The 15235-nt window shown below is 43.0% G+C and overlaps 1 protein-coding gene across 1 annotated transcript in view; it reads left to right on the forward strand.

Annotated features, from left to right (window-relative positions):
• Positions 1 to 15235, forward strand: part of drosha (drosha ribonuclease III) — a 232053-nt gene that overhangs the window by 181175 nt on the left and 35643 nt on the right. The window contains exons 30-32 of the mRNA XM_083777811.1: positions 6102 to 6207; positions 9215 to 9356; positions 13735 to 13817. Coding sequence (XP_083633937.1) covers positions 6102 to 6207; positions 9215 to 9356; positions 13735 to 13817 — 331 coding nt within the window. The remainder of the gene's footprint in view (positions 1 to 6101; positions 6208 to 9214; positions 9357 to 13734; positions 13818 to 15235) is intronic.

A 15235-nucleotide genomic window follows, 5' to 3' on the forward strand; every position in this document is an offset into this window, starting at 1 on the left:
CGGCAGAGCCCTCTCATTAAGAATCCCATAATGTATTCTTCAACCACGCGTCGGCGTCGTCCCTGCTAATGAAGCGCCCTCAACTTAGTCACGCACGCACGCATGCGTGCATGTACACACACACACACGCTCACGCGCGCACACGTCGTTGTCCCTCTGCCCCCCCATGCGTCTCGTCTCATTTCAGGATTCCTTTCGGCTCAGATATGCTGCAGCACATAAAAGCCACGATGGTGAGAAAAAAGGGACCATAAACTCTGACCTTTTTGATGCTGCTGCCCATCCTTCATCACCCTCTTCCTCCACACCATGCTCCTCTTCCTCCACGCCATGCTCCTCTTCCTCCACGCCATGCTCCTCTTCCTCCACGCCATGCTCCTCTCTCCCTCCCTCCCTCCACCTTTAAATTCAGAGACTCTCTCTCTCTCATACTCTCATACTGTTAGTGTTGATTCAACCAGGCTTCTTTTTTTTTTACCTACAGAGATCATGGTAAATGGTGCGTTTATAATAGCACCTCCATCCAAGGTGCTTTACATAGATGGTGCTTTCCATTCACCCCATTTTCACACACACACACACACACACACACACACACACACACACACACACACACACACACATTCATACACCGATGGCGGAGGAAACCATGCAAGGCACTGTCTTGCTCAAGGGCACTAACACTGGGGAGCCCGGGATCGAACTGGTTGCCAAGCGGCCAGCATGTCTCCATTACAGGAGTACTCACCCGGAAAACCCTGTGAATGTAATCCATACCTACTGTTGACGTCCAGCGACGAAGATCCTCCTCTCTACCCTGGAAATTAACTTTGTGTTAACCGCTTAACTTTGACTGTATTCCCGTGCAAAAGGAAAAGAGAGAGAAGTTAATTTCTGTTCTGCAACATTGTTCAATAAATGCCTTTGTGAATAGGAGATCCTGATTCCCGCTCCTGAGTTGTCAGTCGCCACAATAGCTTTTGTCCGGAGAAATTGAAATGTAATAATGATAAGAGCGCCCCTCACTTCTCCACTTTAAAATACCAATAGGCCCTGCGGTAAGCCCCGCCCGCTCGCTCAGCTGCCTCGATACCGTTGTTAAGCAGGACAAACATCAGCGAACCTCCATTGAGGACTGTGTTATGTCGGCGTTTTTCCGAAGAGGAATAGAAGCATTCACATCAACAACATTCATACTATAATAACGCCATGGTGAAACGTTGCTGTTGGGCGTCCTGCAACAGTGCTTCATAGGCACCCAGAACGTTTGGGGCATTTCTTTTTACTCCATTCCCGTGGGTGCGCACAATGTTTACATTCTAGAGGAGGAAGCGGCGGTGGCATCACTCGTTCACCCTCCCTGCTACTATCATACTAGTATTAACGTCAACCTTTACTAAACAATGGTTAAATCAACTGTCTAATAAACAACTAACAACTTACCTTGGAGCAAATGGTGTGCTTTGTAACTTTCTAGTTGCCACTTGCTTGTGTTGGACGGCAGCCACATAACTGAGGATCTGAAAAAAAAGAACGCTGCTTACCCCCCCCTTCTGCATCCAAAAAGTGAAGGTCCGCTAATGGTCTAAACTATTTTCTTTGCCGTTCCTAAATTCAAAATAGTTTAGACCATTAGCAGACCTTCACTTTTTGGATACAATGTGCAGAAAATGGTATTAAAGCAGCGTTCTTTTTCTGAACCGCAGTGGGAGGGAACGTGACTGGAGGCTGGAGCCTGTGGCTGCCGTCCGACCAACACAAGCAACTGAGCGTGGAGTAAGGTTGGGCGATATGCCAATTTTTTTCAACCGCCCATCGTCTGACCAAGAATCGGCGATTGACGATGTATTCGTGTCATAAAAGTAAAGTGAGAACAGCTCAGATCTACAAGCTCTTAAGCTGCCTGTTTTTGCAGCTCCGTTCGCTAGGCGTTGAGAGCTTGTAGATCAGTCTGTTTCTGCTGCGCAGCCAGGGTAACTTGCTCCCTTGCCTCCGCGCACCGGTCTGTCGGAGGCTCGAAGCGGAGACCACAAGCTCCTGCGGCCGGGCTGATCCACAGGCTCTCAAGGCATTGCGTCCTGCCTGTTTTTGCAGTGCCGTTCGCTACGCGTTGAGAGCTTGTAGATCTGTCCATTTTTGCAGCGCTGGTGTCGGGGTTCGTTCACGTTGATGATCCCCGAGCCTATACAGTGGAGAAGTCTTGAGCACAGGCTCAGAGGGGCGCTAACTCTAAGCTAAGCGCTAAGCTAACTTTGCCCGAGCCTATACAGTATAGGCTCGGGGATCGTTAGCTTAGCTTAGCGTGTAGCTACTTTGATTGATTGATTGAAATCTTTATTAACAGTTTGTAGAATTTACAGTACATTTTAAGCACAAACTCAATACAAAGACTGTCAACTGTGAGTGGACGACCCAATTAAGCATTACACTTGTTTACAACAGGGTCCACATTGTTCAATTCATCAAAACATTTAAAGACATACAAACATTTAGAGACATACAAATAGACATTTCTCTGTAGGTAAAGAACAGAACAGGAATTCATCATATGGGAAGCAAAAAAGGGAAAAGATACTATATACAGTGAGGGAAAATGGGGTGGGGGGGTGGGGGGGATTCAGATTTTACAGAGGCCAGTTTCGAATTGCAGCCATCCGTAGGTGCCCTTTGAGAGCGGTTTTGAAGGAGTCAAGGGATTCACATGTCTTAATGACTGTTGGTAGGGCGTTCCACATTTTGGTGGCATAGGAGCGAAAAGAATTTAGTCCCTTGTTTGTGCCGAATCTGGGTTGTACATGGTTTGTTGTACTCCCTCTGGTGTTGTGGGTGTGGACTTCGTTTACATTAAGGAAGTATTTAGACAGGTACATGGGTATCTTGGTGGTGTATCGAATCTTGTGGACCAGACCCATTGCAAGATGCTGTACTCTGTCGTCGACCCTAAGCCATCCCAGCCTGTCAAAGTGGGCAGGGGTGAGGTGGGTTCGGGGGGTGAGGCCAAGTAGGAGCCTGACCAGTTTGTTTTGAGAGGTCTGGAGCCTTGTTTTAAGGGCCTTTGAGGTGCTGTGGTACCAAGAGGTGGATGCATAGTCAAAGAAACCTTGTACGAGGGCTCCTGTTAAGGTCTTCAAGGTGTTTTTGCTGACCAGTGAGGAGATCCTGTAAAGGAATCTTGTTCTTTGATTGACTTTTTTGATTACGTTGGTGGCCATTTTATCACCGGAAAGATTGGCCTCCAGGATGGAACCTAGGTAGGTAATTTCATCTTTTCGTGTGATAATATTGTCACCCACTCTAACCAAGAAGCCATCTGCCTTACTGTTTCAACACACTGAACTAACTTCATCTATACTAACACTACCAGCCTGTTTTTTATTTTTTTCCCCCGACTTCACGGGTGGCGCATTGGGATTGTGATGAGACACGAGACAGCAGTGTGCATTCTGTTGTGACTGTATATTATTAAACTGCATGGGTCTGGACTCCGGAGCTTAAACAACATGTAGGCTACAGCCTCCCTCGGCTCTTACGGCTGCCGTTAGTGCCGTTCCCCGATGCTGCTGACTGCTGAGTGCGGGGAGTCGGACTGTGGGAGCATACCATTATAACGGGAGGAGGGGATTTCCACCCGGCCGCTTGCTGGCCCAAATTGATTCACATGCTGCTCACACTTTACAGGTTAATTGGGCTAAATCGTCCCGAAAAATCGCCTAATAAAAATATTCGGCGATTGGATTCGTATATTCGCGATTGACGATGTATTCGTATCGTCACCCAACCCTAGCGTGGAGATTAGAAAGTTACAAAGCACACCATTTTGCTCCAAGGTAAGTTGTTAGTTGTTTATTAGACGATTGATTTAAACATTGTTTAGTAAAAGTTGACGTTAATAGTATGATTTAGTAGCAGGGAGGGTGAATGAGTGACCGCCGCGTCCTCCACCTCCAGAATGTAAACATTGACATGTGCATGATGTGCGCACCCACGGGAAAAGGAATAAAAATAAATGCCCCAAACGTTCTGGGTGCCTATGAAGCACTGTTGCAGGACGCCCAACAGCAACGTTTCACCATGGCGTTATTATAGTATGAATGTTGTTGATGTGAATGCTTCTATTCCTCTTCGGAAAAACGCCGACATAACACGGTCCTCAATGGAGGTTCGCTGATGTTTGTCCTGCTTAACAACGGTATCGAGGCAGCTGAGCGAGCGGGCGGGGCTTACCGCAGGGCCTAATTGGTATTGGATCGGGAGTTCGTGGAATGAGCGAGCTAAACGTGTGGGTATAGGGCCTCCAAAACATGTGCCAAAATGTCAAATGGTTGCCCAGTTTAGCTCAGAAGGAGATGGCACTGCCCCCTCTCTCTCTGCCTGTTTGTCAGTAATGGCAAAAAATACTGTTTTATACAGCACAGAGGAAGATGCTTGCATTAGCTTTCAAAAGGATGAAAATATATTTTCTCAAGTGTAATTCTGATGCATCAACCACTGGTGAACCCTCCATTATGAGGTCGACACTTATCACTGTCTATCAGTGTTTCTTTCTGCGACGTTTCAGCAAGCTCACAGTTATTTAAAGACCCTGCGACTGTCAACGCTGTGAACGGAGCGTGCGTTTTTCCTTCTTTTCATTTCCAACGGCGTTCCGTGCCCTCACATTTCCTCCTTGCACGCACGGCTTCGCTGCGATGCCAAACCCCCCCCCCCCTATCTCTCCTCAGTCGCCTGTCACGGTCTCTGGCGAGGCGCGCCACGGGCTCCCAGAGGCCCCGCACGATTTGTTCTGAGAGCATCAGGCCCTGAGGCAGTGTACCTGAATAACCCCCATTTCCCCCTTCCACCCCCCCTCCTCCCCATCTCTCTCCACCCCCCCCCCCTTCCACCACCCCTCCTCCCCATCTCTCTCCACCCCCCCTTCCACCACCCCTCCTCCCCATCTCTCTCCACCCCCCCCCCTTCCACCACCCCTCCTCCCCATCTCTCTCCATCCCCATTCATTTCATGTTTGTTATTCTTTCCTTCATTCCTTCCTTCCTAACTTCCTTTAGAGTCTAAAGGAAAGGGGGTCTAAAGTTTAGACCCTTTAACAGGATCCATCCCTTCCATATCTCTGCTGTCGGAAAGAAACCACCTATCTCCAAAATGTTCATTTTTCAATAAATTAAGAAAACCTTATATATTGTTTAAACAATGCAATATTGCCTCTTCAAATATGACTTTTTATATTGTCAATCACTTAAACATTAAACTTAAACTTCTGCATGACTTAATTTACAAGAAGTCTACACGATATTAGAGAATGTGGAAGGATTCTTATTTTGATCAATGTATGACTGTTGTCTCTCATTGTGGACACAATATTCTCTAGTTTTGGGTCTGAGAGGCAAAATGTCATCAAATGGTGGTCCGTGGCTCAAATGCCGAATAAATAATGGACTTTGACATGAAAAAGGTTGAAGACCACTGCTTCAATGGGTTAAAGGGCAAATAACATGCATTTTAAAACTGCTTTTAATATTTAATAATCATATTGTCTATGTCCCTCAAAGTTATTTCTAATGGTTTGAGCCTCAATCACCACTCTGATATAACCAGGCCTTGTCATTTCTTTCTTGACTTTGAAAGCAGTTTTAGCTGCAGTACCACACTGTCCTGAGGTGGTGGGGGTGCTGATATGCAGATTATTTAATATTTGAGTCATCATAATACTGATGCTAGATAAAACCAGGCTTGTTTCCATTCCATGCCAGCTTGGAAAATCAACAATGGTGGACATTGTAAACAAAGTGGAAATGCAAATTTGGAACTGAAGACTGAAGAAGAGGAGGAATTATACAAAGTAGGGTGACATTGATGACATCACGATGAGGCCAAAATCAGTCGAGCTGTTCCTGAGAGCAATTTCCATTAAAATACCCATAATGACATGAAAGCCTGATTGTTCAAAATTGGTTATTTGTGGGGAGAGAAAACACACATGGGAGCCCCAAAAACACAAAAGAAATTGAAAAAGTTGAATTTTATGTTATAGGTCCTTTAAACATGGGTCTGTCTGTATGACCAGTCCACATGTGTCTGTATCTCTCTCTCTCTCTCTACAGCGGTCACAACCAGAGAATGGAGTTCCTGGGAGATTCCATCATGCAGCTGGTGGCCACCGAGTATCTGTTCATCCACTTCCCCGACCACCATGAAGGGCATCTGACGGTGAGACACCCAATGCAATAATTAGCCCCCTCACTAAGTCCCTCCCCAGCCTGTCCTTTGTCCAGAGAGATGGCAAAGCTTTCCTTCTCACCCATTGAAATGCCAGTTTAAATGACAGGATTTCTCCATGAATTATCGATCATTTCAGTAGCAACGTCTAGCAAGAGTTTCAAAATGTCTTGTAAATCTAACTCCACCCCTGAGCCACCGCGAATACTGGACTACTCGCCCCGGTGCTTGCCCGTTTTTCCTCCCGGAATTTTCCCCAGTGAGGGGGATAACTTTGTAATATGCTATTGGCTGTTTGTATTCTTTTTGGAAAAATATAAAAAGATACTCCTGTGGAAACTTAAAGGCTATATTATTTGACTTATATTGAACCTATAAACAATTTAGTATTATTTAGTATATGTAAGGTTTTGCCCCCTAAAATGGTACCTCGTCAGATAATCCCCACATATCCTACAACAACTTCTGTCAACAGACTTCACTGTAGTAGCTTTTCATAAATTATATTTGTACTTAGGCTGTTCTGCTGTCATGAAAGTTTATAGTTAGAGAAATTCAAAGTCCAGCCGTCTGCTGTCCAGCCTCTCCCACCCCTCACTGGGGAAAATTCCGGGAGGAAAACAGAAACGGGGCGAGTAGTCTTGTTACCAGCCACCGCTGCCCGCCTGCCCGCCAGCCACCGCCGCTGCCTGCACAGTAAGACTACAGTGATTAGTATCATTCCTATCACCTGGGTGGCTCAGTCGTGTAACTTTCCAGACGTTAACTGGTTTGGACGCCACAGACGATTAGCCGAGTTTTATTTAATTATGCACAGGTTACCAAACGTTAAGACGAGGTATGATAAATTAGGCTTATACATTAAGTAAAACAATTGAGTACTTTTTTCCACCACTGCTCAAATGTGCTCAATTGTCTATGAAGAGCTTTCTAATCATCCTGCCATGCACTCTCACTCTCCGCTGGGAGGTTTCTTTTCGTTTTTTTTTTATTTAATTGATTTTTGCATTATTGTAGCAAAGTGGAAAGTGAACAGCAATAAAATGCACAAACCACAAGCAGAAAAAAATGAATAATGATCTCAGTAATGTCTCCGCTGAACAACAAACAAACATAAATTGCAAACTAGGTTCATAACAGTGAAAAAGGATTTGCTTGAAACACTGATGTGTGGAAGATGAAATCACAGTGACTGTTTGGGGGGGATTGGAAACCTTCTACAGATATATATATATATAGTTATGTGTTTTCTGTTCTTGTACAAATGGAAAGCATATGACGCAAATTGGTATAAAAGCTTCCAACCGACCCTAGTTTAAGAGACTGAGAGCTTCACTCTCCGCCAATGCTCAGGAGAACCAAGAGGAGGCCACAATTGAAATGGATTTGTGTGTGTGTGTGTGTGTGTGTGTGTGTGTGTGTGTGTGTGTGTGTGTGTGTGTGTGTGTGTGTGTGTGTGTGTGTGTGTGTGTGTGTGTGTGTGTGTGTGTGTGTGTGTGTGTGTGTGTGTGTGTGTGTGTGTGTGTGCGTGTGCGCGTGCGCAGTGCATCTGTTTGAGTGCATACCTGACGTCACTAGTTCACCCCCTGGGTCAAGGAATGTATTCTCTCTATAGAGAGTAACATTGAGTCGTCTTATCTTAGAATCGTCTCGCATAGGAATTGTGGTCCAAAATTGTTCCGGACCTATTGTCAGTGAGCTGGCTCTGTATCACCAATGATAGTCAGTCACTTATATACTTCAGGGGTTCTCAACATTTTGGGCTGGGGACCCCCGGAAATGCTTTGGCCATGTCTCGCCTTACCCGCCCCTCCCCTATACAAATTGACCTATACAATATAGCCTTAATAATAGGGAAAATACATCATGAATAAATACTGAAACCAGATATAATCATTAAAGGACAACTTTAGTTTTTTTCATGGTTCATGTTTTAGGTTGTTATTAGAGAAAGTAAAAGATGAGAGTAATTTTTTTTTCATTTCATTGCATTCGAGCATGGGGCTAAATATGTATTTTCTTACCAAATTTTATGGTGATTTATTTTTGTATTATTTACTATAGTCCTAATAAACCCCAGGAAATTACATCTGGTTACAGAAGATCACAGGATCTACTGAATGTGAAGGTAGCCTACTGGGGGAAGGCTTATACTGTGTGTATAGGCTCAATATGTCAGTTTGACACATTCAGTAGATCCTGTGATCTTTTGTGGCCAGATGTAATTTCCTGGCGTTTATTAGGACTATAGTAAATAATAAAAAAAGAAATCGCCATAATATTTTGTAAAAAAATACATATTTAGCCCCATGCTCGAAAAACGAAAGAAAGCAGCAAATGAAAGAAAATGAACTCTCACCTTTTACTTTCTCTAATAACAACCTAAAACATGAACCTTGGTTAAAAAAAACTAAAGCTGTCCTTTAAGGAAGGTTTATGCATGCACTATGTGTACTATTGTAAACTCTTAATTTCCATTTTCCAGCCATTCAGTAAAAAAGAAAACACACTTATTTTGGACCCTCCAAAATAATTTGGCGACCCCCTAGGTCACGACCTACGGGTTAAGAACCCCTGATATACCCCTGAAGTGTACATTTAAGTGTCGTCCGCCTCTGCAGATTTAGAACATTTTAAATGTATCTCAGATTCTTTTCCCAGATTGCGTTTTCGGTCAAAATAAGCTTTATTATGGGGATGTGGGGGGGGGGGGGGAATATATGTCAATTGTTTTGAAAATACTTCTTTGTACTGTAAAGAAAATCAATAAACATATGTTTAAAAAAAGAAGAAAGAAAAATAATAATAATAAGCTTTATTCAACGGCCCTTAACTAAAGAACCGATGACCGCGGCTACAAATGACCCAGGCAGGATGCGTACATACTCTATGCCGCTTGTATGCCCACATTTGTTTTGCTTGTGAATTGACATTCACGTATATAACGCTGGTTGTACGTAACCGTCGTCTCAATGCGTGTTGTTTCCGTGGTCCACAGCTGCTGCGCAGTTCGCTGGTGAACAACCGCACGCAAGCCAAGGTGGCGGAGGAGCTGGGCATGCAGGAGTTCGCCATCACCAACGACAAGACCAAGAGGCCCGTCGCTCTGCGCACCAAGACCCTGGCTGACCTGCTGGAGTGTATGTTTTTACGTCTTTTGGATTCCGTAGTAGAAGCCAGAATGTCTTCTGTGTAAGAATGTTGATCAGCAAAAAACAGCACATCCACTGACCGAGAGCCTGCCATCGCGCAAACTCCAGCTTTTCACCAGAGGAGAAAACTGGAGAAGGCAGACTCTTCACATACTAGAGCATGTCTGAAATAAGTGTCAGAGCTGAACTATGCTTAAACATGTAGCTAGGTGTAATGTTAGAGACCACAGAAGACATGTACAGTAAATATGAAATAACTGTCGTGTAATTTCTTCCAGGAGTCTGTAGATTATCACCTTATTTTCCTAATGTATCAAGAACGAGAAATGAGCTCCGTTTTCCCAGGCAAAGTCCTTCTTTTATTCAATCAAGGCATCTCCCATAGTTACATCAGGTTACAAGCATAAAAGTCATCTTTTCATCGTATAGCAGCACATTCAACTGTGACAGACGGTAGTACTCATAAAAATGCATGCATGGAGACAAACTGTAGCCTCCTGTAACCCTAAACAATGGCTCTGTCACTTATCGGTCAAACAGGAAGGCCTATAGATAATATCAGATGAAAGATCACTCCCCAAGAATTATCTTGAGAAATCAAAGGCTTCCTGCCGGTGGAACAATTGATATGCAAATAGTTAAAACACTGTGAGGGGATGAAGGGAGAAGCGGCTTGCAATTATGACTAACCATATGCTATATGATTCATAAGTACACCACAACTGCTTAAACATGTAGCTAGGTGTAATGTTAGAGACCACAGAAGACATGTAAATATGAAATAAATGCTTAAACATGTAGGTAGGTGTAATGTTATAGACCACAGAAGACATGTAAATATGAAATAAATGCTTAAACATGTAGGTAGGTGTAATGTTAGAGCCCACAGAAGACATGTAAATACGAAATAAATGCTTAAACATGTAGCTAGGTGTAATGTTAGAGACCACAGTAGACATGTAAATATGAAATAAATGCTTAAACATGTAGCTGTAAGTGTAATGTTAGAGACCACAGAAGACATGTAAATATGAAATAAATGCTTAAACATGTAGCTGTAAGTGTAATGTTAGAGACCACAGAAGACATGTAAATATGAAATAAATGCTTAAACATGTAGCTAGGTGTAATGTTAGAGTCCACAGAAGTGAACCTTTCAAGCCCGTTTTCTCAACTCGCTGTTTTCTGTAAGACATTACTCTATATAAGCCATATCTCCAAAACTGGTGGGTCAAACTGAACAACCAATATGACAATTTGAAGCTATGATTCCCTGCTTTCATAAAACATGAAAAAACGAAAATTCAAAACAATCCAATGGCAGTCCCTCAGTCAAATTTACTCACATATTAAGCATTTGTAATAGTCAAACTAGCAATATATTATGTTCTCAAGAATTCTCCATAAACTCGTAATAGTCTTTGATTTGTCATACTTTACTACAGTCTGTGACCTCTTCACCTGGTTGGCAGTATGTAATACAGCAGGAACTATACTACTAAAACATCATAATGTTTACACATTAAGTGTTAATTGTTTAGTAATACTGTTTCACAAATCACACGTTTCAGTCGTGATGATTTATTTCGCTTTAATCCATGAGAGTGCAAACGTCGCCTCTCTCATGGAATGTTCTATGGCAATGTCAAGTGCCGTTATTATTGTATCACGTGTGTGTGTGTGTGTGTGTGTGTGTGTGTTTGTTTGTGTGTGTGTGTGTGTGTGTGTGTGTGTGTGTGTGTGTGTGTGTGTGTGTGTGTGTGTGTGTGTGTGTGTGTGTGTGTGTGTGTGTGTGTGTGTGTGTGTGTGTGTGTGTGTGTGTGTGTGTGTGCGTGTGCGTGTGCGTGTGCGCGTGCGGCTTTGTGAAGTGAAAATGAAAACATGACAGTTGCCAATTCAGGGAGGAAGGTTACTAACATCAGTCACTCTACCATTCAATTCAATTCAAAGGGCTTTATTGGCATGAGAAAACATACGTTTACATTGCCAAAGCAGAAAGAACAATACAACAATACAGCAATACAATCAAAACAAAAATGACGTACATTTGAAGGTCAGAATCTTCAATAGATCAAATTCTATGTACCAAGGTCACTCAATGCAGGTATAGTGCAGGAATATTCACAATGATTAGTCTTTAGGGTGGTTGTGTTCAATTTGATATCCTTCTCCTATCACAGCAACTCACAAATCTTGCTGCTGTGTTTGCACATTGTTGTACTTCGCCCAGCAGATATGGGAGTTTTTTGTCATTGGTCATGTTTTCAAAATCTCTGTGTGTGGTTGTAATCTGTGGGAAGTATGTGTCTCTGATGTCTTGGTACAATGGACAGATGGTTAGGAAGTGTAGCTCTGTTTCCACTTAATTTTGTGTGCAGTGGGTGCATAGTCTGTCTTCTCTCGGGATACAGGTCTGCCTATGACGGCCTTTCTCGATTGCGAGACTGTGCTCACTGAGTCTGTACCTAGTTAAGATTTTTCTTTGTTTTGGGTCGGTCACGGTGCTCAGGTATTCTGCCACTGTGTATTCTCTGTTTAGGGCCAGATAGCATTCTAGTTTACTCTGCTTTTGTGTTGCTTCTTTCCAATGTGTCAGATAGTTTTCCTTTTGCTGTTTTATAATTTGGTTTAGTCCAATGGGTTTTCTATCTCGTGGCTCTGTTTGTGTTCCAGGGCCAGATGGCTGAGGGGGCAACTCTCTAGAGTTTCACTGTGTGTGAGTGCCTTGTTATGGAGTGCATCTAGGTCACTTTCTTTTAGGTGGTTGTAGAACTTAAGTGCTCTCTTTTTTTATTTTGATTATGAGTGGATATCGTCCTAATTCTGCCCTGCATGCATTATTTGGTGTTTTTCGCTGGGTACGGAGAATGAATTTGCAGAGTTCTGTGTGTAGGGTCTCGGTTTGGTGTTTATCCCATTTTTCAAGATCATGGTTTGCTAATGGTTTTGGCGGCTGGGACCTTTTTTAAATATGATGATTTTAGTCTTAGTTATGTTCACTGTCAGGGCCCATGTCTGGGAGAATTTGTGTAGGAGATCAAGTTGCTGCTGTAGTCCTTCCTTGGTTGGGGACAGCAGCAGCAGGTCATCTGCGTAAAGTAAGCATTTGATTTCTGTGTTTGCCAAGGGGATGCCTGGAGCTGTAGACTGTTCTAACGTTTTTGATAATGTTGAAGAGTGTTGGACTCAGGCTGCATCCCTGTCTAACTCCTCGATTTTGGGGGAAAAAGTCTGTGTGCTTTTCGCCTATTTTTACTGCGCATTTGTTGTTCGTGTACATAGATTTTATGATGTCATAGGTTTTTCCCCCAATGCCACTTTCCAACAGTTTGTACATCAGGCCCTCATGCCAAATTGAATCGAATGCTTTTTTGAAGTCGACAAAGCAGCAGAATAATTTGCTTTTGTTTTTGTTTATTTGGTTGTCAATTAGGGTGTTGAGAGTGTAAATGTGGTCTGTTGTGCGATATTTTGGTAGAAAGCCAATTTGTGATTTGCTCAGGACATTGCTTTCATTGAGGAAATTTAGAATTCTGTGGTTGAGGATCATGCAGAGGATCTTTCCGAGGTTGCTGTTTACACAAATCCCGCGGTAGTTATTTGGGTCATATTTGTCTCCACTTTTGTGGAGTGGCGTTATCAGCCCTTTATTGGGAAAATCCCAGAGCTGAGCACGATATTTAGGAGTTTTAATATGGCCAGTTGGAATTTGAGGTCTGTGAATTTTATCATTTCATTTAGAATTCCGTCTGCCCCACAGGCCTTCTTTGTTTTAAGTGTTTTTATTTTGTCTTGTAGTTATTTTAGGTCAATGTAGTTGAAGACCTGCGAGTTTACACCGCAGATATTATGTGACTGTCGTCTCTGCCTACAGGAAATACGTTTGCTGCGACCATGAGAACCGTTTCTGAATGTATAGATCTATATGTGGGCATAATAATATTATTATTATTATTATTATATGTGGCATGCGCCTGGACCACTTGGCCAGCAGGCCCCCCACGTTTACCCACTTTAACCTGCTGTTTTTTAAAATTAAATATATATCGTGAAAATGTGGAGCAAGTATTTGAATATACGCTTTCACAGCGAACGTTTTAACTCAAATATTTGCTTCGGGGGGAGGGGGGCGGTGGTCCCCGTGAAACAACATATTTTCAGTTGGGGGTCTGGCGGCCAAAGACATATATATATTTGGGATCCTTGACGTGAAAGAATTTGAGCACCACTGAGAAACATATGCAAACATATGCTTCTCAGAAAACTGTCATGATTTAGAAGACATTATTTAGAATCTGGACTCAGATCTTAATGGATTAAGTTGTGTTGCTCTCTGTCTCTCTCTCTCTCTGTCTCCCACCTGTAGCTTTCATCGCGGCCCTGTACATCGACAAAGACCTGGAGTATGTTCACACCTTCATGAACGTCTGCTTCTTCCCCCGGCTGAAGGTGAGCTCCACATTGACGGCCTGCCACGCTCAAACCAATGAGCAGTGGGTGGGGGAAAAAATACTCAAATGTTTGCGAACGCACTGAGCACTAACTATGAGACCCTGCAGATCATGTCTGTCTGTCTGTCTGTCTGTCTGTCTGTGTGTGTGTCTGTCCCGCTGTGACACCACCCGCCCGCCACCAGAGGGCACAGCTGTATCACACAAAACACACACACGCACGCACTCACACACAACTTTACTTAAAAAAAACTTAGCTTAAAATGAAAAAGCTTAACTTAAAAAAAGAAATTTAAAAACACTTAACTTCAAAAAACTTAACTTAAAAATAAAATCTTAAAAAAACACAAAAAAGAGAACTTTAAAAAGAAAACCCTAAAAAAGTATGTAATTTATTCTAATTGTTGTTATTGCCATTTACGAGCTGCGTTCGCTTCCCGCGTTTGCGCGTCTTACTTGTTATTGAAATTAAAGTAAGTAGTAAGTATAAAAGTATCAATACTGCAATGTAGAACTACTCTGTTACAAGCCAAAGTCCGGAATTCAAAATTAACTTGAGAAAATGTACTCAAATGTTTTGAAAGATGAATTCATTATCATAGATCGCCTAGGGCGAGATTAGACAAGATAACGCAACCAGGCGCTATCCCAACGGGACCGCGATGGGCTGTCTAAAACATAATCTTTGCTTAGAATTGGACGGAATGATTTAGATTAAGAGTTATTCACGTTTTAAGATTCAATCAACAATTGTGACAAATCAAAGTTATCAAACGGCGAAAGTAGCCGATCTGCATGAGGAAACTAGTAAACCTTTATGGAGATCTTTTACAACCTCCGCTGTGATGTTTGATGTGAACGCCGGGCCGCGTATGCGTTTCACGTAAAGGTTTCAACACGACATGTCATCGCGGTGAACTAATGAACGATTACGCTGGATATTTTGCACAGATCACTTGATGGTGTTTTAATGTTAAGCTGTGTATGCGGCTAGCTCTTGTTTGTTTGCGGCGGTGGCTCAGGGGTAGAGTGCCTGGATGGCAACCGTAAGGTTGCCAGTTCGAACCCGGGCTCCCCCAGAGTTACTGTCGAAGTGTCCTTGAGCAAGACACTGAACCCCTAATTGCTCCCGATGTGCTAGTTGGTGCCTTGCATGGTTTCCGCTGCCATCGGTGTATGAATGTGTGTGTGAATGGGTGAATGTAATGCACAATCTCTGTAAAGCGCCTTGGATAAAGGCGCTATATAAATGCACCATTTTGTGACCCATTCACCGCTGTATGTCTGGCTTCACAATGCAGCAGGGAACAGAACTGACCTACAAGCCCACAGAACGTGGAGAGAGGTGCTCCTAGGCTCTTCAGTTTACAAACAGCTGACAGTGTGAACAATAATCAATGGCAATTTACTGTACAG

The sequence above is a fragment of the Protomyctophum parallelum genome (assembly GCF_964188405.1).
Source record: "Protomyctophum parallelum genome assembly, chromosome: 12".
In the NCBI taxonomy this organism is placed as follows: domain Eukaryota; kingdom Metazoa; phylum Chordata; class Actinopteri; order Myctophiformes; family Myctophidae; genus Protomyctophum; species Protomyctophum parallelum.